The 23,992-nt window shown below is 40.6% G+C and overlaps 1 protein-coding gene across 1 annotated transcript; it reads left to right on the forward strand.

The window, feature by feature from the left end:
- Positions 1-4,762: 4,762 nt before the first annotated feature.
- LOC119888112 (GTP-binding protein Di-Ras1-like) lies at positions 4,763-23,593 on the forward strand. The gene is made up of 4 exons (XM_038698546.1): positions 4,763-4,961; positions 16,779-16,957; positions 17,051-17,221; positions 18,581-23,593. Exons 2-4 carry the CDS (start codon positions 16,820-16,822, stop codon positions 18,869-18,871), a joined length of 600 nt encoding a protein of 199 aa, XP_038554474.1. The 5' UTR covers positions 4,763-4,961; positions 16,779-16,819; the 3' UTR covers positions 18,872-23,593.
- The last annotated feature ends 399 nt before the right edge of the window (positions 23,594-23,992 follow it).

Below are 23,992 nucleotides of genomic sequence, written 5' to 3' on the forward strand. Positions count from 1 at the left end.
GGAAGAGGGGGAGAGAGAGAGAAGGAGGGGAGGGGGGAGAGAGAGAAGGAGGGGAGGGGGAGAGAGAGAAGGAGGGGAGGGGGGAAGAGGGGGAGAGAGAGGGGGGGGCTGGACAATAAAACAATAACAATATTACAGAATGTTCCATAAATATTAAATAAATGTTTGATGTTATTCACTTGAATCATACAGGAATGAGGACTTAATTAAAAGCTTTTACTTCATTTGTTGGCAAAGATTTGATCATAATTGTTTAGAATGTTCTGCCTCAGATTTGTGAAGTGATCCTCTGTTTGGCCTCAAGTGTTGACCAGAAAGAAGAGTTTAAACCACAACTTTCACTCAGGAGCAAAAATCAGCCTTTAAACTCAAAAGAAAGAACGATTTGATATTTATTGTGATGATTATCGATATGGAAAGATATGAAACTTTTTATCATGATAACATTTTTGACCATATGGTCCAGCCCTAACCCAACCAGCATTTGTTCGATGAGTTGATTAATCTAAAAACTAATTTTTTTTTTATTAGGCTACTCGATTAATACAACAAATAATTTATCCTAAATAAATATCAAAAACTATTTTTATTAACATACCTTTACTTGCTGGTCCTAGTACTGCGCGTTTATTTATTACAAACCACAACTTATAACTTAATTAATACAAATAAACAACTTAGCTAACAAACAATTATCATAAAGAAACAATAGAAATATAATATAATCAATATATAAAATGCATCTGTCTAACTGAATCATCACCTTGTCTTTGACTCCTTCCATTTCACTCTTTTTTCCTCTTATAAGTCAGTGTTTTATTTAATAAATATCATAGGGTATGTAAATTAATGTATTATCATCATTATAATAATTAATAATAACAATATTAACAATAATTTGTGTAAGGGGGGTACTGTGGGTCTCACCAGAAAACAACTGAGCATTAAACACATAATTTCCTGCATTCTGGAGAAATATATATATCTGCTCCATTTTATGGTAAAGGGAAACACAAGGTTCAGCCGGCAGGTGACAATTAAAAATATAAAGCTATAATGGAATATAATGCAGAAATCAGCAGCTTGTTTCGAAAAGTGATGGGGACATGTCCCCAGCGTCCACAGTGTAAATGACACCTATGTTATTATTCCAGCAGCTTTCAGTGTTTCCTCTTTGCGGTACTTCAACCCACCACTAGGGGACGCCACAGGTTTGTTTTGGGGGGATCAGCTTCATCACATACCTTTGATTTGAGAGTGAGATTTACAGAAACATTTCCTGAATTTAATTTAGGAATTTAATTTAATTTAAATTTTTATAGCTTATTATCTGTCGCCCACTCCAGGTTCCCCCAATGTGACCAGAATCAATCAGTTATTGATCTCTGCTGTCAGCCTGAACTTACGTAACATCAGCAGGAGGGTGAAGTCAGAGCTCAGGTCACATCTCAACAGACTGCAGCACATTTTATTATTACTATCAGTGATAAGAGAATATTTCACTCCAAACTCTTCATTTTTAAAAGATGAGTTCTGCTGGAACTCACAAAACGACTGACGTCTGCTGGACTGGTTGATTTTGAAACTTCTCCTCAGTGGTGGAAAATAATTAAGTACATTTAGTAATTACTAAAGTGCAAATTTGAGGTACTTTTCATAATTCTACTCCACCTCAGAGGTAATATTGTACTTTTTACAGCTTCAGTTTTCAGATTAAAGTTGTCCTGCTCATTGAAAACCCCGTATCTCCAGGTGTTGGTAATAACCTGCAGGATGAAAAGTTCCTTTATGGGCTGAGAAAATCCTCCTCCTCCTTCACAGTGATGCTACAAACACATGATGTTATAGATAGACCATGATGCATTGCTGCAGGTTAAACTAGCCAACAGGATATGCAGGAGTTAAAACATCGACATCCACATTAATGCAACGGGAATATTAATCCAGAAACATCAGATATAATAGAGAAACACTAAGAGGAACATTTTAACTACATTTAGCTGATAATACATAAAGTACTTTTACTTAAGTAAGGTTTGAATGCAAGACTTTACTTGGAGTGGAGTAATTTCACAACTTTTACTGCAGTAAAGGTTCTGAGTACTTCCTCTGCTTGTCCGCCTTGTTTACAGCTGTTCTGTCTCTGTGTGTGTTGCAGGTAAAAATTTATTATATTTTTATTTATATTATATTTCCTCCATGTAGGAATCAAATATGACGACTTTCACTCCAAAATGCTTTAAATTCATAATTTTCTCATTTTTTAAACAATTATTTCTGCTCAGTGAAGCTGACGTCTGCTGGATTACATAGGTACATTTACTCAACTACAAATTTGAGGAACTTTTCAAACTTCTACTCCTACTACATCACATTTTTAGTCCACTACATTTATCTGACAGCTTCAGCTGGGAACATCAAATAGTGGCTTCACAATAATGTAATAGATAATACTGACGCTCACAACATCATTTTTCTCTGATTGGAAAGGACAAATGTTTTGAGTGATTTTGTGAACCATGAATAAAAGATGATATGATTCACACGTTTAAAGGGTGAAAATTATTCTCTCTCACTGTCTTCTGCTAAAATATACAGTTTGTGTTATACCAACCAATGAAACATAATGAGATCTATCTATTTGAAGTATGTTGAGAATATTTCTGAAGGGGCTTTGTTGATGTAACAGGGAAAGGTAAGACAGGTCTAGCTTAGAGTAATTTAGCTATTTCTAGGTTAAGGCCAGCTAAAGATGACCCAATAAAGAAACCTAAAGGCACTAGGGGGAAGACAGAAACATAAAAGCGACCAAAAGACGTTCTCCTTCAGATTTGGTGTTGGCATTTGATGCGTTCACATGTCGGCCGGGCTCAGTAAATAATGCTATGTTAAGTCTTCATCAGTCTCCGAAACCTCTTCACACCTGAACCTGGCTCACAATAATTCTTCAACAAAGTATATATATATATATATATATATACTCTACATTTCATTAATGCCATTAATATCCTAATGAACAGTTATTTAGTAACCTGTCTCTAATCTACTGGGATTTCATGCTTTAGTATAATTCTGTTGCTGACGTCTCTGAGTGACGCTGATGGAGGTGAAGGTGTGGAGGGAAAATGTATTTTTACTTTGCAGGAGGAGGAGGATGATGAGGTGCCAGGGTGGAGGCTGAAAATAACACTTCCGCTCAGCAGTTACAGCCTTCAAAATAAGAGTGAGAACACAAGTTCATTTTAATTTTATTTTGCTGGTTCACAGATTTCTGACATTAAAATATCACATGACATAAGAACATTATACTCTTACAACCAAACCAGAGCTGAAACACAGCGTTTATTTAAATAAAGGGTGCTGCGTTCAACGCCCTCTGCACTGCCTTTTTTAATAAGGCCGGGTCTGTCCACACCTCACTGCGTATTGGGTAACACCTTTGACACACCCACCAGACGAGATGAAAATGTTCCTCAGAGGCCGGGGGCACCATTTTGAGGAAACATGGAAACTATTTTCAGGATGAACGCTGCCCTATAGACTCCAATATCAGTGACATCTGTCACATCTCAAACCATTTTATTAATGCCAGCACGCCATTTTGTTCCCAACACGTCTTGCTTGTTTACTTCTTATTGTTTTTTTATTGTTGGGTATTTTGTTTGTGTATGATTCTTGATTTGAATCCAGGGGCAAGTTCAATCTGGAAACAGGGGTGAGTTCAACTTTTTTGGATTGAACGACATGTTTCCTTGAAATAGAGTGAAGGTATGTTTTCAGTGACGTGTATATAAATATAAACCCCCGCTATTAAAAAGCAGCATTCTTGCAACACAATGGGGTTTCAATGCAGCTTGTTAAACTATGGTGCTGCATGAATAAGGTTTATTATTATTATTATTAAATACCTGAATTTAGGGTCTTATTAAATGTTTGAATTTACCTTATTCATCTTTTTTAAGTTATTAAGCATTTTGACAGATCAAGAAAATTTCATCCTAGTATTTTAAATTTAAATGTTCAAATGGTATTTTTTAAAACTCTCCGTATTGAAAGTGATTGAAAGTTTGTTTTCTAGAGCACAACGTTAGCTAGTTCATCTACAAGAGATGTGTTCATGTGATTGATACTGTGTTAATAAATCTTTAACAGTCGTTTTCTCAAAATGACATGTTTCCTGTACGTTTAGACATTTTCCTCGCCCTCCAAGTTAAATCATAATACACACTGTTTCTTATAGCGAGACGTTTACAGAGGTTTCTTTTAAATATCTTTCATATCTTTATCTGTAAATATGTGGAAAAAAGGGTCTGTCACACGTGAATGGTAGCCAATATTCATAATCCATGAAAAAACAATATTTTGATGAACCATTCTGTAAATGTCTGGACATTTGGTATATTATCACAACAAAACCAAAAAGCATATATCTGACTCTTATCAATGTGCTGGAAAATAGATGTATGTGATTTGTATATTTGCATATTTAAAGAGGAAATACCGCATTCAAAAAATCCTGTTTACTTTCTGTTTGTAAAGTTTTGAGGGGGAGAGCCTGTCTGACTGGTGTCTGGTCTTAAAGCTGGGGTTTATATCAGAAGCATTTTTTTGTGCTGTTGAAATTCTCTTTCAACAAATCAATATCATTTGATCAATAAATCAAAAGCTCTAAGAGAAAAATGAGCTCTGTCGGTTTATAGAAGCCCGGCTTTTATTCTGAAAAGCAAAAGCGGAAGTCTTTTTCTTGTTTTTGCCATCGGAGCGTAGGCAGGAGGTGATGATGATGATGGAGGGAGGAGGAGGAGGAGGAGGAGTGCCGATGTGTGCTGATCAGCAGCAGGTCTGATGATGATGATGATGCTGATGCTGTGAGTCAGAGAGCGGAGGGTTCAGGATGCTCACACGCGCTCCTCACTAGACAAACCGCGCACACAGAGAGACCGACGCTCCGCGGAGACACGGTGAGTGCGCACACATCACACCGACTCTCACGCACACACAGCGGGGAGCGGAGGGACCGCAGCCCGGCGGCGGGACACCACCGTCGGTCTGATTTGACAAACCGGTTCGGTGTTCCTGGATCTCTAATTTCATCACTGTGCGTGTGTGTGTGTGTGTGCGTGCGCGTGTGTGCACGTTCAACAAAGCTTCAGGCTGCGCGTGCCCGAGCCCGAGCCCGAGCCGGCCTTACTATTGAGCGGAGTCAAACTGATTAACATGATGTGAGGAGATAATGAGAGTCTGCAGCTGATGGAGAACAAAGCAGCGGGTCAGCTGTGTGCGTGCGTGTGTGCGTGCGTGTGTGCGTGACGACAGAGAGCACGACAGTCTGTTAAATATCACCATCACCGCAGGAGTCAGCGCAGGAATGTTTTCCTATCGATCATTATTAATAATCAGAACAATATTATTCAGATTCTTTCCTCCAGCAGGCTACAAATAAAAACACACTCCAGTAAAAGCAAAAAAAGTAATTATTATAATTACTGGTACTACAGCTAATCAATAACTAATACTACCACCGCCACACTAGGATTGATTATCACATTAGGATGCTGTCAAACTTATTTTCCTCTTGATCGATGGATTAGATTTTATTACAATATGTTATTATATAATAAATAAATGCTGAAGACATATACTCCTTACAAGAATCATCATCAAATGTAACCTAATTAATACTTTCTTAAAGACACCTCAGTTCTGATTACACTAATAATTATTATTACAGGTATTACTGCGAGGTCACTACTGTTACTTCTACTGCAGCTAATCCAGAACCGATACTGTCACTGCTGATGTTAGTACAGTACGATACAGTGATTACATTAGGATGAAATAAATCTCCTCTTGATCACTTAACATCAAGACTTTAGATTTTGTTCCAATATATATATGATAATAATGGTAAAACACTTTACATTTATCTATAATATTTTAGTAGATGGAAGCTGCAACAGAAAAACAAAACCAGACAGCGTGAAGAAATGTAGGAAATGAACTGGAGAATATTAAACGTGGAAGTAGAAACTGTGACTGAGAAGAATGTGAGGAAGTGAAGGTGTGAAACTGTGGTGAGAGTCTTTTTACTTCAGTCTGATGTTATGAAGTTCACACGTTCTTATTTTAGATGGCAGGAAAAATGCTAACTTGTGGTAGCATGTTAACACTGCAGGCTGCCCGTTGTACGTCTGACGCACACCTCCAAAAATGTAACTACACGTCGCGTCAACGCAGACCGTAAGATCTGTGATTGGTCAGCTCGGTAGCTTCGCATTTCCAGCTTATTCTTCTGCCTCAACCGGTTGAAGGGTCGTACATCTCCTCTGAAGCCTTCTCTCCTTTCTGCCTTTTAGTCATTTCCCTGAAAGTAGCTGCTGTTCAACATCGCATTCTCATCCCAACTCGTCATATTCGGACGCTTGGTCAGCTCCATCCACACTACTGCGTTTTAGTTTAAAAACGGAGTTTTAAAACGACTACGATCTGCAGAGTTGATCTTTCTTTACATTAAAACGACTGAATACGCACGTCTAGAGGTCGTTCACGTACACTGTGCGTGCCGGTGTAAACATGAAGCAGATGGTCTGTTCTGTAGTTACAGAAGATTTGGTGAAAGAATGAATGGGGCGGAAAACAGACTGGGAGTCGACGCAAAGTAAATACAGCGTCATGCACAGTACAATTGCAGGCTGTAAGAGTTATTTACACGGTACAGAATATTTTAATAAAAATACCAAATCAAAAACTCCGTCAGCAGCATCGTGTTTCTGCTTTGCACGACTTATGAGACCCAATCAGAGAGCCGAGTGTGAGCGTCTGCGTCATCGTTTCTAAAGTCCTCCGTTTTTGCCGGTCCGCACTAAAATGTTGCCGGAGTTTCAAAACAAAAAATTTGGTCGGCAGCGTTTTCACACTTCTCCGTTTTAGGACTTCGTTTTTGCCGTTTTTGGCTGGACACCGGTCTCCTGGCCGTCCGTCCACTCCAACCACCTCCTTACTCTGACCACACCTACCTTTAGTGTTCAAAGGTGACGCGACAGGTTATCCCCCAGTGCGTTGAAGTATGATGCTAAGGGGCTCCCCAGAGTACAAACTGACACCAACAGGTCTCGACCATGTGTCCATATGTGACGACTTGGGAGTGAGAATGTGTTCTCAACACCGATCAGCTCCAGCTCCAACACTCTCGGTCGCCATTGTTGGTAGCAGCCTACTCCAACGAAGAAGAAACTCAACACAGTGGAACGTAGAAACCCCACCTCCATCCAGACGCCAGTATAAAAGCTCATGACGCATGTGTTTTGATTATTCCACATTTATAAGACATGTGCCATGAGGACAACTGATTTCATTTATTTAACAACACTGATTTGCCTGCAGCTTCTCCCTCAGGCTAAACTTTGCGCACCGACACCACGCTTTGCATATTATTCAGTCCCTTCAGGATCTTGCGGGCCATTTCTGACGTTTTGCGGCAGCTTTTTAAATTGTGATAAAAGTTGCGATGTTCTTGGGTGTTGCAACGAAATTGTGGAAATAAGTTAAAACAGCAAAGGCAGATGTGATGTTTTTAACTTTAGACTTATAGTTCAATCATTAGTCAGTCCCTCCAGGATCTATGATGTCGCGATCGCAACTATTAACACTAATTCAACAGATCTCCGGGAATTCAGTACGACTTGCAAATTTGACCTAACATCTGAGAAACCAGAAAGACAGGAAGCACACATAAACACTTGATGAAGGATTTAACAAAATAATACAGAACTAACAAAATCCAAGAACTACAACAGTGTTCAGAACAAAAGCATCTGCCTTCTTTGATAAAAAGTCAAAGCTACAGAAAGTCTGTGAAAATAAAACCTGAAGGAGTGAAGTCAACTACGACTCCCAAGATGCATTTCACTAGACCATGACGATGTGTTTCGTTCACACCATAGACTGTATATAAGAAGTGGACGTAGTCATCGTGACGTCACCCGGTGGTTTGTGGCGCTGCCATGTTTTTTTGTAACCAGCGGCACCGGACGTGACCATATTTGGACAAGACGGTGGAGCTAACGGCCGTGTGCGGAGCTAGCTAGCTTGCTTAGCTAGGTGCATCTGTAATTCACGTTAACTTTTAACAGGGCTGATAATTTTGTCTAGAGAACAACAGGCTTAAAACTAAATGTCGTCATGGTAGCGACTTGTCAATCGTAGATAATCCCGCCCTGACGCCTCCCCTGCTTCCTGGTCTCTGTTCCTCTAAATGGGACCATAATTTACTAAATGAACATCATGCTGTGTTGAAGAAGACTTGAAACTAGCGACTGAGACCATAAACTCATCAGGAAAGTGTTTACTGAGGGAATAAATCAGCTGACAAGTAGAAACAGTTTCTTTCTGCAGCCGCTGGAGTCGCCCCCTGCTGGCTGCTGGAGAGGACGCAGGTTTAAGTTACTGGCTTTACTCACGAGAGCCAAAGTTTCCTGAATAACTGAGACATGCCCGCGAAACAGAACAGTACGGAAGTCGACATTGGGGAGATTCCACGTTGAAATGCTCAATTTAAATGATTGTTTTTACATATTATAATTTCACATTCATCATTTTCATCTTGCAGTTTGTGTATGAAAGGTTTCATTCAGCCTTTGAACGTGTCACTTGTCCAGCTCGAGTTATTGCAACGTCTTGAACCGAGAACATGAAGGTTGTCATTTTTCTCCCTCTCTGTTTATTTATATTTTGTCTTCCTTTCTGATCTAGTACGAGGCAGTATATATACTATGTATATATATATGTATATATATACAGTATATATATATACATATATACACACACACACACTTGTGTTCTGTGAGATGAGGGCAGATGAATTTCTGCAGCTCTGATGATGCTGCTGCTTCAGTCGGCGGTGTTTTCCCCGCTACCTGCCTCCGCACAGGAAGTGGCGTCAGATGAATGTGGGCAGGCGGGTAACCGTAGCAACGTCCCTGCTGATGATGACATGTTTGCACTCCCCTCCGAGCTCAGTTACCACAGCAACCAGACAACTGACGCACACACACACACACACACACACACACACATTCAGGTGCTCCCAGGGTTACATCCAGAAAAACAATGGATGCTCTCAGGAGGCAGGTGTGTGTGTGTGTGTGTGTGTGTGCGCGCGCATGTTTTGGTGTTTGGTGTGCAGATTGATTAACGAGCTGATGATTAGTCACCGGTCTAAATCTGTGGTTGAGATAAGGAGCGGTGACATCGGTGCTCCGACAGAGATGTTGAGTTCTGAACAGCAGAAACTGATCTGCAGTCAGACCTGAGAATCTCCAGATTTTTACATGGAGTTTGGTCTGTTAGGTAGAAGAAAGCATCATGAGTTGTCTACAACTCAAAAGGCAGCTGGACTTTAGATTCTTCTGCTTTAGACATTTCACCCCTCGTCAGTAGGGCTTAATTTTTTATGTAACACAATTAAATTTGAGCTGGGTGATATGGCCATTAATGTTATCACTTCAAAAAAATTTCATATAACATTTGATATTGATAAATAAAAACAGTGGATCAATAAACAAATCTGAGGTACAACATTCAAAACTATTATGTTAAAATCTTTTCAACAAATATGCAGAAGTAAAATTAAGTAAAATATTTTTTTAGTCCCTTTTCTTCAACAAAAGAAATGTTGTGCTGAATTGTTAGTGACTGTTACCCAAACCGGCTTAACAGACTATAAGCACGTTAGTTAAATCACATGACTTAAGTCACATGATGCTAAAACAGTTTTTTAGTTTGTTTTTGTTTGTTAGTTTGGTTAGGTTTAGGCAACAAAACTACTTGGTTAGGTTTAGAGCTGCAACGATTAATTGAATAGTCGATTAATGTGAATATTTTCTGGTTTCTTTGCTCCTCTCTGACAGTAAACTGAATATATTTGGGTTGTAGACTAAACAAGACATTTGAGGATGTCACTTGGGGCTGTGGAAAACACTGATTGAAATTTTCCTACAGTTTTCTGACATTTTCCAAGGTACAAAGTAGATTTATTGTCACATTGTAACAGGGGTGTAAGATGAGATGCAGTCTGTAGATACAGAAACTAAACAATGAATCGATTAATCGAGAAAATAATTGTTTGTTGCACCCCTAATTAGGTTTAGGAAAAGATTGTGGTTTGGGTTAAAATACAGTAAGTAAATAACATAAGTCATGTGACATTACAGCAACAATTAAAAAACAATTAGTAATAAAATCGGAATAAGCATCGACAGAGTGAGTCTGAGGGACAACAGTCACTTGGTGAGAGAGCTGAAGTAAACCTGAGTGTTGTCTGCGTAGCTGTGATAAGTAAAGTTATGTGGTATTGGAGCAAAAGAGAGCAAGTACAGGTGAATCTATAGTGGCCCAGGAATCGAACCCTGAGGGACTCCATATCACAGTGGTCTACTCAGATTTATGATCACCATTATGTAATGTTGTAGTATGACAGTAGCAGAAATTACAAATGTTCAAAACAACTTTTGGCACGAACAGGCACAAAAAGCTATCAACCAAACTGCAGCAGCGAGTCTTCACAAAGTTCACAGGCATTAAGAATCATATCCACATGCTATCATGCTAACGAGCACACAGGCTGACTCTGGTACAACCCCAAAGCCACCAAGCGTACTCTTTGGCATCAGTTTGCCTTATGTGAAGTGACAACCCGTTCTCACTCCATCGGCATAGCCATAGCGTCAAAGTTCAACGCAGTGGGGGAAGCCCTGGTAGGGTTAGTTTCTGACGGTAAAGGCAGGTATATGATATTTAACAGAAAAGACTCAGGAGGTAGTTGGGGTGGAACCAGGAGACCAGTGTCCTATGTGAAACAAAATGTCAACATTAAACATTCATATTCAAGTTACGCGAGTTACGTAAATTGCGTAAGTTATGAAAGTGACGTCTGATCTTTTCCTAACCTTCCTAAGTACTTTTTGTGCCTAAACCTAACAAAATTGCAAAGTTTCAAAACATTAAAGGTTCAGTGTGTAAGTTTTAGTGACATCTAGTGGTGAGGGTTGCAAATTGCACCCCCCCCCCCCACACACACACACCAATCCAAGCAAGCAGTATAGCTACGGTGCCTGAGACAAGACAAAGATGTCATCTATGAGGTAAAAGAGGTTGACAGTCAAGAAATTAGGTTTCTTTAGATAGATGTGTTAAGAAATTACATAAATTATGTAAAACCAAATGTCTTTCCATCGTCAACCGCTTATCCTGTGTACAGGACAATTTAGGGTAACCAATCAACCTAGACTGCATGTTTTTGGATGGTGGGAGGAAGCCGGAGAGAACCTACGCAGACACGGGGAGAACATGCAAATTCCACACAGAAAGGCAACCGGGGTTTGAACCCACGACCTTCTTGCTGTGAGGCAACAGTGCTAACCACCGCACCAAAACCAAATGTTTTTTTGAATATTATTGTTACTTTTTCATTAACAAACAGCAGCCACATGAAGAAATGAAGTGCTGCATGATGTCTCATTCTCCTGTAATACATTATTTTACATCTTGGGAGGGTTGGCTCATCTGGACTAAGAAATTCTCAAAAACTATCACATCTAGTGCATCAAGTCTGACCACTGACAGATACAATGTGAGCCTCACTGTTTCTGCACCACAGTCCATTATAAGCTCATATAAAGTTTACAAAGTCATTGGCTGGGGAGGATTAAGGCTCCTCTCACTTTGCTTAATTAGATAAGTAATCTGCAAATATTACCAAAATGTCTTTTTTAAATTTTTTAAAATACAACAGAAACACAAAGTAGTACTGACAGCCATAATTTCAGCTTGTGGTAAACAGTGCAACGTTTTTAATTTAGCATGTGAAAGAACAAATTACACATTTGTGTGCACAGTGGGAAGCAATATCCAATAACATTTTTTAAATGAAAATTTTGGAAAGTATTCATTATTGGTCACTTGATAGACACACGGTCTTGTTATATATCACCATTAGCAGTAAAAGAAATACATGTTTTCCACCAGGGCAGTAAGACGTGAAGTTTAGCTGCTGATCTGAGCTTCCCTGCTGTTTCTGTTTCATTACCAATAATATTCATCAGCTGTTTGTCTCACGAAGGTAACGGCACATTTCTGTCCACATAACAGAGCCACAACAGAGTCTGGAGAAGAACTACATGAAGTTACAATCTAACTACATGTTTTTTCAAAGTTTAGCTGGCTGATCTGAGCTTCGATGCTGGAAGGTGCGATCAGCTGATTTTCACGAATATAACATACAAAGCCAAAACAGAGCGCTGGAGAGAGAGAGAGAGTCACTACATGAAACTAATTCAACTAACATAACACCACAAGCCAAAGCACAGCGCTGGAGAATAAACCAATCCAACTAACAATAAATGTTTTTCTACCAGTCAGTAAAAGTTTAGCTGGCTGATGCTTCCATGCTCTAAGCTGACGTTAGGGTTTTATTGCCAATTAACGTTACTGATCAGCTGATTGTCTCGCTAACGTAATAAGTAATAAGTAGGCCACATGAAATTAATCCATATTTCACACCACTGACAGGGGAAACACGGCTCTCTGTGATAAAGCTCTCACACAGCAGTTTGCATTTGCATCGCTAAAGACTGACAAACAAAGTTCATTACCTGTCCAGCAGAAAACAGACAACTTCAGCACCGCTTTGAAAACATCTGTCCCACATTAATTTTATAGCCTTCCATCTGGGAAAATCCACAACATCCGTGATTTCTGCCGTCAGCTGTCGGCTCTCGTGCTAAATAACACGTGTGCTCCTTCAGTTGTCCAAATGTCACTTCTCTTCTTACTTCTAATAAACCAGAAGACTACTGGGAGACTGTATATTGCTATTATTATTATTATTATTATTATTCCCTCTTCTTCTTCTTTGTACGTATTCAATGTAGTGACGGGCTTCTGCACTACCGGAATTACACAAGCAGAAGAAGAACGCCGTGATGACGAAACGCGCTCTGTAGCGCTGTTTGTTCGTTGGCGGCTACGGTAGAAACATGACGACAAAATACAGCGACCTCCACAGCAGGGGGTTCATTATGTAAGGTCTTTATACACCACTGAAAACATAGTTATGGATCTTATATTGCATTTCTGTCAATAGAGCCTCAGAAATATTACACACTTTAATAATGTGCCGTTTCAAAATGGCACATATTCAGCCAATCATGTGAGTCCACTGTCGTCAGAGCACAGCTGAGATTTGCCACAGTTTCAGATGCACTACATGTCCGCCAAAATACTACGTGGAAAGGCTCCAGATGTGATCTGCAGTACTTGCAGTGGTTCCTTCTATAAATACGGTATATGCTGACTGTATCCATATCATCAGTTAGCTTAGCTTTTTTTCACGACCTCCTGTAGTAGAAGTATAACCTGTGGGGAAAAACACTTTTTAAATCTTTTTTTGGGGCAAAGTCATCAAACTGTTTCAGATTTTCATGCTGATTCTCTACATGCAGGTTTTATGTCTCATGTGACCAGTGAAGGAGCAGTTATGGCTCTCTGCCCGTTCATTTAGAGAGAGACCTGATCTCGTTAGTCCCAAATACCTGAGGCGTTACCAAGATGGCTGCCTAGTGGTGGGCCTTGCCTATATAAGGACTTTGGTGTTTGTACTTTTAGTTTGGCAAAGGATTTGAGTACTTCCTCGTCGAGTTTAGTTTGTGAACATGGAGGCGTTGATGCTCAGCTTGGCTCAGGCAGCAGGAGGCAGTGGGAGGAAGCACCGGATGGTCTGATGGTATCTCCTGTTCTACAGACGTTATTACCGTCTGGATCTATGCGCTGCAGGAAGCTGAGCAACTGTGAGTTGGATTATGAAAGGAGTAGATAAGAGGATTATTACAAGGAAAGCTGGATTCTCTTTTCATCTTAATAATAAAGAACTAATATAAGAACTGCAGAGAGAACCAAGACTTCATTTCTTATGTCCGTCCAGTAAGAGATTATTAGTTGAGTTGTTGATAGACAGAAAATTAATAAACAAACATTAATAAACAAACATTTTATTTTGTGATTGGATAATAAAATAAAACTAATAAAAAGTAACTTTCTACCTTTGACATAAAAACTGTTTTCATCAGGCTGTCCTCACCAGAGAAACGGCCGTACAGGTCGATTATGCAGCAGCTTATTACGACCCATATTTACGTTTTTTTGTTAGGCTACAACCTCTAGTGGCAACAACATATTGAAAAATCAACTAATAGTTTCAGATTAATTTTGTGTTCATTGCCCTCTTGCTCCTCATCTAGTGTAGAAAAGTCATTTTGAACAGAGAGCTTTTAGCAGATGTGTGTGTTCCCAGTGTTTCAGGCTATAATGTAATATTGAACAGTGCACTGATGAGAAACCATTTATATTTGAGAGCATCAGCAGAATGTGCGGTTATAAATCATACAGACAAAGTAGAAAACCTGCTTTCTAACGTCCTCTCCTAAAAAGCCTCTCTGTTTTTTCATCAGCTCTCCTCTTTAATGAGATGCAAAGCCCTAATCAATGCTCGTTAGTCATTCTGCGGGGCACTACACTTGGCATGCTGGGAAACTCCCTGAGGCCCTTCGCTCCATCTTTTTAATTTATTCCCGTTTGTCATGTGACCTGCGAATGCACTCAGACAGAGTTCAGAGAGGACGAGGCAGCTCATGAGATGCAGCTGCGACACAAATACGCTCATCACAGCTGCTTATTCATCAATAAAAACACTGATTAGATATCAACTACATTATTCACAAGTTATCTTGCTTATAATTCAAAATGCTCTGTTGAGTTGCATACAGAACAGAAAAAGAATAATATCCCTTGATGTAGGAGAAATGTAGTAAAGTGGAGGTCTGGAAGAGTTTTATACTAGCAGATAAGTTTAATGATTGAACCAGGACCACAGCAGCTAGCTCTCTGAACCAAAATGTTGTTCAACTGTTAGCTAACCTGAACAAACTAATTTAGTAGCAAAATTGAACCACTAACTATTTTACATGTTTAAGCTCCTTCTTGCTAACACAAATTAAAAAGTTGTTAACGTTAGCCGCTAGATTTGAACCATTAGCTAACTTAAACCGAACTGTCACTAAATGAAGCCATTAGCTAACCCAAATCAGACTATATTAGCTACCTAACTCATTAATTAGCTGTTAGCTAACACAAACCAAACAATTTTAGCAGCTACGATGAACTACTAGGTAATTAACATGTTTTAGCCTTAAACTGTTTGCTAACAAAGAAAATTACTAAAGAAGACTATTAGGTTCCCTGAACCATCTACAACAATGCTTAAAATGAACCATTTGCTACCAAAAGCTAGCTCCAAACGGTTTTATATTCTTACCTGAACCTTTAGTTAACAAAACCGTTGATAAATGTAACTAATTAACCTGAAACATAGCTTTAATGAGTTAGCAATCAAAAGCTAGCTTCCAAACTGAACGTTTAGCTAACCAAACCATTGATGTGACTAAATAATCTGAAAAATTAGGTTAAATGAAAAGTTAACAACCAAACGCTAGCTTCCAAACTGTTATATATATATTCTAAACAGAATTGTTGGCAAACAAAACTTGTTAAATTTAACTAGTTAACCTGAAACAATTGCTTGAAAAGTTAACTACCAAACTGAACCATTAGCTTTTAAAAGCCAGCATCCATTCGCCAGCCAGATATCTAGAGCGCTAAATATCTGGAGCCGTCGGCCGCTTTGACATCCACATCCAGTCTTTGACAGCAGGCAGCTACTTTTTCACAACAAAAAACTTTTTACTCACCTCAGTCCCTGCTACTCGCACGTGCTAATCCATTCTTTCTCCCAGATTCTTTGTCTTTATAATTCTTATCGTTATAATAATAAACAACTCCTGTTTACTATGTAGTTCCGTCTCATTTCCTGTTTCAATTTTAGCGTCTGTTTTGGTTTGGAGACGAGATAGAGTCGTCAGGTGATGGAATTTTTGTTAGCTCGTGTAGTCTGTGACCGCCTGTCACCGATCAGTCACGTAGTGTGAACACCACAAAAACTTCCAATACAAGACAGCATATCTTGTAGCCTAGTCTGAACAGCACAGCGATCTGCAGACGCTAAAGGTCGTGTAGTCTGAACAAGCCTTAAGCTGGAACCAAAAGTGAACTTGAGCTTCTTTACAGATTACATTAACTTTTATCTAAAGCGACAATTGCTGTATATGTCAGAGGTCGCAAGCCAGGGACACAATGGCAGATGTCTCATAGTGGGAATTGAACCCGGGTCTCCCACACCTAAGGCATGCATCTTATCCATCACCACCCCTGCTGCTGAAACTGAGCCACGTGCTGCTTTGCTCACCAGCGCAGAGACGCTGAGGACGGTAATTACATGCACATTGTGATGGAGATGATCTGCACTTGAAGCAGGCGTCCAGCTGAAGGACTCTCTCAATAAAAACACCAGTTACTGTTGATGACACTGTTAATTACATTCAGAGTATTTGTCTGTTCCTGCCTCGCCGAACACGGAGTTCATGCTCATTTCCCACATTCTCTTTTACCTACTCGTGCTTTTAAAGTGTTGCCAGATATTCACTATTCCACTGCTTGTTATGTTATTTGGTTTAATTTGCAACGGATGGTCAAAATCTAGTTCGAGAAATTCTGAATAGAATCTAAATCCGTGTCAAACTGGAATGAAACATGCGGTACCTAATTATGTGAACTTTCATTTGACAGATTTGTCTTTAATTGCACATTTCCTCTCTTCATTTCTTCCTCAGTATACAGGTCATCTATCCAGAGGTGGACTCCAACTCCCAGAATGCCCGAGCAGAGTAATGACTACCGGGTGGTGGTGTTCGGAGCCGGTGGGGTGGGGAAGAGCTCATTGGTCCTTCGGTTTGTCAAAGGAACCTTTAGAGACACCTACATCCCCACTGTAGAGGACACATACAGACAGGTAGGACACCCCTCCCTCCCACCTGAATTATTGATCTGTACCTGCTCTCTCTGCTATGGATCAGTACATGCTCTCTCTGCTGTGTCTCTGCAGGTGATCAGCTGCGATAAGAGCGTCTGCACGCTGCAGATCACAGACACAACAGGAAGTCACCAGTTTCCTGCCATGCAGCGCCTTTCCATCTCCAAGGGCCACGCCTTCATTCTGGTCTACTCCATCACCAGCCGCCAGTCTCTAGAGGAGCTCAAACCCATATACCAACAGGTCTCCATCTTTTCATTTCTAGAAGACAGTCAAACAGTAACCTCATTAAATATCTGGCCTGTGATGTAGTATGCCTAGCTTATGGTTAGCAGGGGTTGTCTTTATTTGTGTTTCTGCTATAATACGCTGAAGTCCTGCTGTACATGTGGTCTTGTATAATGTGGGACATTAAATGTGACATCCAAACAGAAACAGAGATTGAGCCGGAGTATGTCATTGCAAAAATTAATCCCCTTAAATCTTATTTCTGTGATAAGGGTTTTCCACAAAAGGGTTAAATGCAAAGTTACATTTTCTCCCTTAAGTATTTCCAAGTAATCCAGAATTTATGAATATGCAAATGCATTCTTTTTTCATGTTTTTATGTTCATGGCCATATTCTTTGGAAATTCTCAGTGTACGTGCATTAGACGTTTCACGTTTCCACATCACACTTGTTTAAAGGCTGTAGAATACTCATTTTCAGGTTTCTACTAGAACGTGTTTACATGCTTTAATGTTTAAAAACACATTTTTTCTCATCCTGTCAGTTGTTTCAGCTCCTCTTTTCAGCCTCTGTCTGAACACTCAGTTTTTGCTCTTGTCTCTTTAAGACCCCCTCCCTGAAACTTATTACTGCTAACAGTAGCCGCTGCTAACTATTCAGTTAGCCGTGCAGCTAGCCGTCCTATTGCTTATTCTGCCCTGACTGGAAGCTTGGTGCTCCGGGGGTTTGTTGGTGTTTACCTGTCCATCAAGAAACTTGATCAACAATCACAGAGTTGAGGCAGAGCAGCCAGAGGACATCATAAAGAAAACCAGAAAATATATCCCTTTCCTTCAGAACTGTAAAAGCACTTTCTGTGAGACACTGAACAACCTCCGGGTGCTCTTTTAAATGATTCTCTGGAACGTGGGCTGGTCTGTGTGCAGTTTGGGGCGTAAACATTAATGATCACAGAAGTTACGTCACATCTAGCGCTTGTTGGCATTCGCCTGTTTTCTGGGGTATTTTGCATGCGCAAGATTTACATTTGCAAGAGGAAACAATGGAGATTGAGTCTCACAGTATGTCAGTACCACATACTGAAATCCTTTTATTTAACTATGCCAAGGTAAATACAGTTTTCTATTCTACGGCAACTTTAAGGTGCTTATTGGACCATAATTGTCTTCTAAACACGTTGTGATGTCTCAAATTGTGCTTGTCCTGTCAACCTGTGTAATTGACGTGACTTTAGCTCACTTGACGTTAGCTTGAAAGTCGTGAAGCTGCATTCTCCAGAAATGTTGTTTTAAATGTTACTTTCTAAAAACAGGTAACTTGTAGAGGCCTCCAAACGACGAGTTGCTGACTGACTTGATCCCATGTCCCTCCAGGTTCTCGCCATCAAAGGCACCGTGGAGTCCATTCCCATCATGCTCGTGGGCAACAAAAGTGACGAGACGGCCCAGCGTGAGCTGGAGACGAAAGAGGGGGAGGCTCAGGCCGCCGCCTGGAAGTGTGCCTTCATGGAGACGTCAGCCAAGACGAACTCCAATGTGAAAGAACTGTTCCAGGAGCTGCTGGCCCTGGAGAAGAAGAGGGACATGAGCCTGAGCATCGACGGCAAGCGCTCGGGAAAACAGAAAAGAGCCGACAAGTTGAAGGGGAAGTGCAGCATCATGTAGAGTGAGCGGCGGCGGCATTGACTCGCTGTAGAGATGTGGAGCAGCAGAGACACTCCCCATTTTTCCCCTGCTCTGCATCTCAGAGGGCAGGTCTTCTTCTTTGGTGGCGCTCCTGAACACTGAAGCCCAGAGGAACAAAATGAGGAACTATTTATGCCAGGGGCCTCAGGCTTGTCCTGGATCCTGAACTGGATTGTGTTTGTGGTCATAAAATATTTTAACATAATATACACACTAACTAACTGCTGCTACCTATAACCACCACACTTACATTATAATAAAGGAATACTCCACTGAGTTTATGGGCATTTGAAGACTGAAAGTTCTCCACTGGTCTCAAACGGAGCCTCAAACCCGGCCAGAAGGTGTATCTTTAGGACCCAGTCTGACTGGTACTGCTAAATTTGAAAGATGAGTATATTTGCTTTACTTCAGAAGTTACCAACCTTTACTATTATTTCTGTTCTTTTTATGCCTTGCGAGTATCTGTAACCAAGAATTTCCCCTCTGGCATCAATAAAGTACACTGATTCTGATTACAGACCGTTAGCTCGCAAGGCTAATGCAACGCACTGGGTACACTGTGTTCCCATGATGACATGCAAGGATCCAGACAACTTGCAAAGTTAGAAAGAAGAAATTAACCTCAACCCAACCAACGCAACCTTTACGTAAACCGAATGGCCCAAACCCAAACCACACTCGTGAAATTTGTTTGGGAACCGTCGGGTTCAGGTTGGCTGAAGAGGGGATCAGATGATGGTTTTAAAAACAAGAAGGTCCCTAGATGTCAAATAGAGAGAGACTGACCAAAAGTCAGCGAGTTTGCTGGCTCTCGTTAGCAGGTTGCTGGAGAATAAATTCTGTTGAAGAGTAGGACAGAGCTGCTAACGTTAGCCTAAAGTCTGATAGCATCCAGGTCCAGCTAATGGTTCCAGCCCAAAGGTCTTTTCCATCGTTACCCTTTAACCCCACAAAAATAATGGAGCTAATGAAATGCTAACTCTTGGCCTTGGAAGTAATGTAAGATTATTAGTGTAGATAGTAAACGTTAACTTAAATCAGAGCATATAATCAATGTCACCTTTTCGTGATTTTGGTTTTGGAAAGACTAGACTGCCACATAGACACCTTGCTAACAAGCAAACTTTAAATACACTTACAGGCCTCACATGTGGTTTGCTTGGTGGCCCCTAGTGGTTAGCATTGGTTTGGATTTTGCTCTGGATTGGCTGACTTTTTGCCACAACAGATGCAACCATTAAACAGCTACAGATAAGACTAAACTATAGTGAAGTATTCCTTTATCTAATAAGACTGGTGACATTATGACTCCCTTCTTACAGCGGTAAACAATAGGAAGTCGTCGGCTCTGCTTCCTGCTGTTATTAGAGGAACGCCAACATACAAGCTACGTGTCTTTAGTTTCCATTTGGTCTGATGAGCTGACGGACTGCCGTGGAAACAGCAGACGTTCTCACGTTAAAGCATGAGGAAACTTCAAAAAGGCTTTGATGATTTCCACAAGCACAAGCCGGCCTTTTCACGCTGTTTTCATCTCTTGTCAGACTCGCTGGATACAACATCTGTTAGCATGAAAACAAATGCTGCTTACGGACCAGCAGTGGAAGCACGCAGCAGCAGCAGCAGTACGAAATGATGATCATCTCCAGAGTCAGATGTCACACATGGATATCGGTTTCATCTCAGTGTGTCCAGTACGGAGATAGGTCCAGGATGTGTTTAGCCTACCTTAGCATAAAGACTAGAAACGCATGGAAACTGCTAGCCTATCTCCATGAAAAGAAGGGGGAAAATCCACTTTACATCTAATTTTCTGATTGACAGAATAAACAAGCTAAGCACCAACATGTCTGGTTCTGTTAATAAGCCTGACATCTCCAAAAGTATATATTATATTTTTAGGTTTTTGCATTTATTGTTTTTTTTAATTAAGCATCGTCAGTGAAATCATATATAATATTCCCCAAAATAACATTTAAAAAAAAAAGGTATAAATGTACATTAATTTAGCTGATGCTTTTTTATCCAAAGCGACTTACAAAAACCCGGGTCTCACACCAAAGGCATGTGTCTTACCCACTGCCCCACCACCCCTAAAGAAGTATGAAGCCTTCAGCGTCTCAGAGGGAGCTGTATGATGTCTGATAAATGTCCTCAAGTCATGTAACTTGAGTTGGTGTCGGCTGAAGACTATGGGCCCTAGCAAAGCGTTGCAAAGCACAGTGCAAATGTTATTGCTAGTTTCCAACCGACACAGTTATCATTTTCACGCCAAGAGCTGAAAAGCACAAATGCACTTGCGCCCATCTGTGCGCCCATGGGAGTGTAAAATGAGGTGTGGTCAGGCAAATGGTTGGTGCGTTGCTATCTTGAGCAGCAGAAAGCGATTGCGCCATTGACCAAAAATAAACAGGTCTAAAGTCAGCAGCGCAGAATTTGTTTTCATCTCAGGGCATCAAATACTGATGCTTTCGGAAAGGGTGACATAGTTTTTAGACTAGAAGCTACCTTTCAGCGTCTGTGTGAGACGCTTCTGTTAGCTACATTTGTATTAAAGGCTTCGACAGCCCCCCAAAGCCCCTTACTCTATCACCAGCCTGTTCTCATTCTTAGGCATCATATCTACACGCTCTGAGAAAACCGTGGCTATTTTACACGAAACCTCAATTTTGCGTGTATAGGATACGACCCCAGGTGCGTGTGAATATGACACGCTGGGGTGACTGGAAACGCTAGTAGCGTTGCCGGTTTGTGTTCAAGCGGTTGACAGTCCCCCAAGGCAACTTACCCTAGCCTTAACCGTCACAGTGTGTGCCTAAACCTAAGGCAGTATATATATGCATGTTGACGTTGTGTTGCAACGCAATAACAAACTGCAGCGTATCACACACACACAAAATCGACGTTTTGCGTACAGTCGCTACGGTTTTGTCAAAGCTTGTGTATATACAGCCTATCACAGGGGTTTGTGCTTAAACCTAATGTGTCATGAATGTATGCCCCCCCCAAAGCTGTGCACATCGGCCCCCTTTGTGTTGCTGCGACTCAGCAAACTGCGGCGTTTAATATGGTTTCTGGCTGCCATGTGTGGTCTTTGCTATTAAATGTAGTGCCAGCGCTGGGTTTTCCTTAAGCTCAATCACATTATTATATTTCATAAAAAATAACTTTCCTGTGGTGTCTCCTCTACTGCTTCAAGTCTTGTTGTGTCAAGCTAGCATACCGACATCTTGGACCTATCTCTGTGCCGATGTCCTTGAAGAGAACAAGAGGACTTCTAGATATGGGACTGCTGCTCTACAGCAGGACAGAGGACCGGACATTGTCTGAGCAGCCGCTGTATATTTGAAATGCCTTTCCCACCACTTTACTTGACAGTTTTGTATATTATCCAAACATAAGTGAGCTTAAAAACATTACGAAGCACAAACACAACAAACTAAAGTCAGAGAGCAACAAGCCGAAAAGCACACATTCATCCATCTTTACCGTCAGTGAGTCGATCAGTTTCTGCACTTTTGAAAAACGCTCCGTGTTTCTTTTCTCTGTAAAAAGCTTTTTGACATGTTTTGTGTCTGAGATGTCGCCACACCTCCCCGCTACATCTCTCCGGCTTTAGCGATACTAAAAATGGCTATTAAAAAACTTTGTATGTCAGGCAGCGCTGAGAACTTAAACATAACGTTAGTTTCAGCAGGTTGCACGCAGCTGTTTCTGAGATCTGAACTTGTTCCTTCAACTTTTCATATGTGTAGGATTTGAGGAAACGCTGCAGCCTTCTGTAAAATACTGCTTTATTTTAGGGTCCCTCCTTTTTAGATTGTCCTCACCTGGGGACGGGCACAGCAGGTTCTTCATTGCCTAAACACTGAAAGAACCTTTAGTAGCCGCGCTGCACTAAACAGCTGTTGTCTGTTTTTACAGCGAAAGTAGTGCGACGTTATGAAAGTGCCACAAAACCACGTGAGGAGCGGGTCCGGGTCACTTTAACCATGTGAGCCACGAGCAAGTCTGTCACTATAAAGTCTTTTAGTAACAGACCTGCATGTATGATCCTGATTTTTGATTTGTGCCGTCAGCGGAAGGCAAAGACTAAAACACAGTCCTGTCAAGAAATGATTGGTTGCTAATTATGAGACTTTAGTTAGTGGAGTCTGTCAGCAACAGGAATTTCTTTGCTCATTTATATTTTCATTATTAAGTGGAAATTGCATTCCTGTTCGCTACCAACTAAACGCTCCTGTCACAGTTTATCACCAGTTGTTAATCTCCATCAAGCGATCAACTCAGCATTCATCACGTTTTGAACACTTTGCATTGGCAACCTGACAGAGAGCTCCAGATACTGGGCTGCTTTGTGGGGCTACGCAGGTGTGTCTCGATGAGGTGATGATTGACAGGTGTGCAGGTGGAGGTAAGTTCAGGTAAAAGGTGGAATTAATTTATTTCCATTTGTATTGTATGTAAAAGTTATCTCTCCACATAATAAACTGGGTTTGTAACTCAAAAGGAGAATGTGAAATCTTTATTTATGAGTATATTTAGTCTAAATTTAATCAACCCGTGTGTGAGGAGGGTCATGGACATGTTTTGGACAAACTGTGACAGGACTTTGGTCGGGTCGGTGTGTTCTGTGGCTTCTCATTTGTTTTGAGGGGAAATGTAAACTTTTCTCCAAATAAAAACAGCTCTGTTGTACAAAACATATAAATGTCTTTGTTTCTTTCTTTCATACACGGCTCGTCAGATTTGCCAACATACCTCCAGAGCACCAACATTATCACAAGTGCTTCTAGCTGGGAAACAAGCGTTTGGCCCCGACTGCTGACAGAACAGGTACAGTTCAAAGATGTGTTTGTTTCTTTTCAAAAGGGCAAAACTTACAGGATGGTGAAGCAGGCAGGGTCACACTAAGCAGTCAAACAAAGGCAAACAAGTCCAAAATCCAGAGTCCAGAAACAGGGATTGTTCAAGGCAAAACTGAGAACCTCCCACATGAGCAGGGCACAGCACATTTGGGTTTGGACTAAATAAAAAATAGTTGAGTTTGATTGATCATATATTTATACAAGCAACACACACATCTCTGCTACAAAT

Source organism: Micropterus salmoides, unplaced genomic scaffold, assembly GCF_014851395.1.
Source record: "Micropterus salmoides isolate LMB-PRFRI ecotype aquatic unplaced genomic scaffold, ASM1485139v1 Ms_hic_scaffold_5, whole genome shotgun sequence".
Lineage (NCBI taxonomy): Eukaryota > Metazoa > Chordata > Actinopteri > Centrarchiformes > Centrarchidae > Micropterus > Micropterus salmoides.

Excerpts from the sequence above, each read along its gene's own strand:
- LOC119888112 (XM_038698546.1), top strand. The coding sequence starts at position 16,820 with ATGCCCGAGCAGAGTAATGACTACCGGGTGGTGGTGTTCGGAGCCGGT. Across the intron at positions 16,958-17,050 it reads TAGAGGACACATACAGACAG|GTGATCAGCTGCGATAAGAG; the intron begins GTAGGACACCCC and ends GTGTCTCTGCAG. Across the intron at positions 17,222-18,580 it reads TCAAACCCATATACCAACAG|GTTCTCGCCATCAAAGGCAC; the intron begins GTCTCCATCTTT and ends ATGTCCCTCCAG.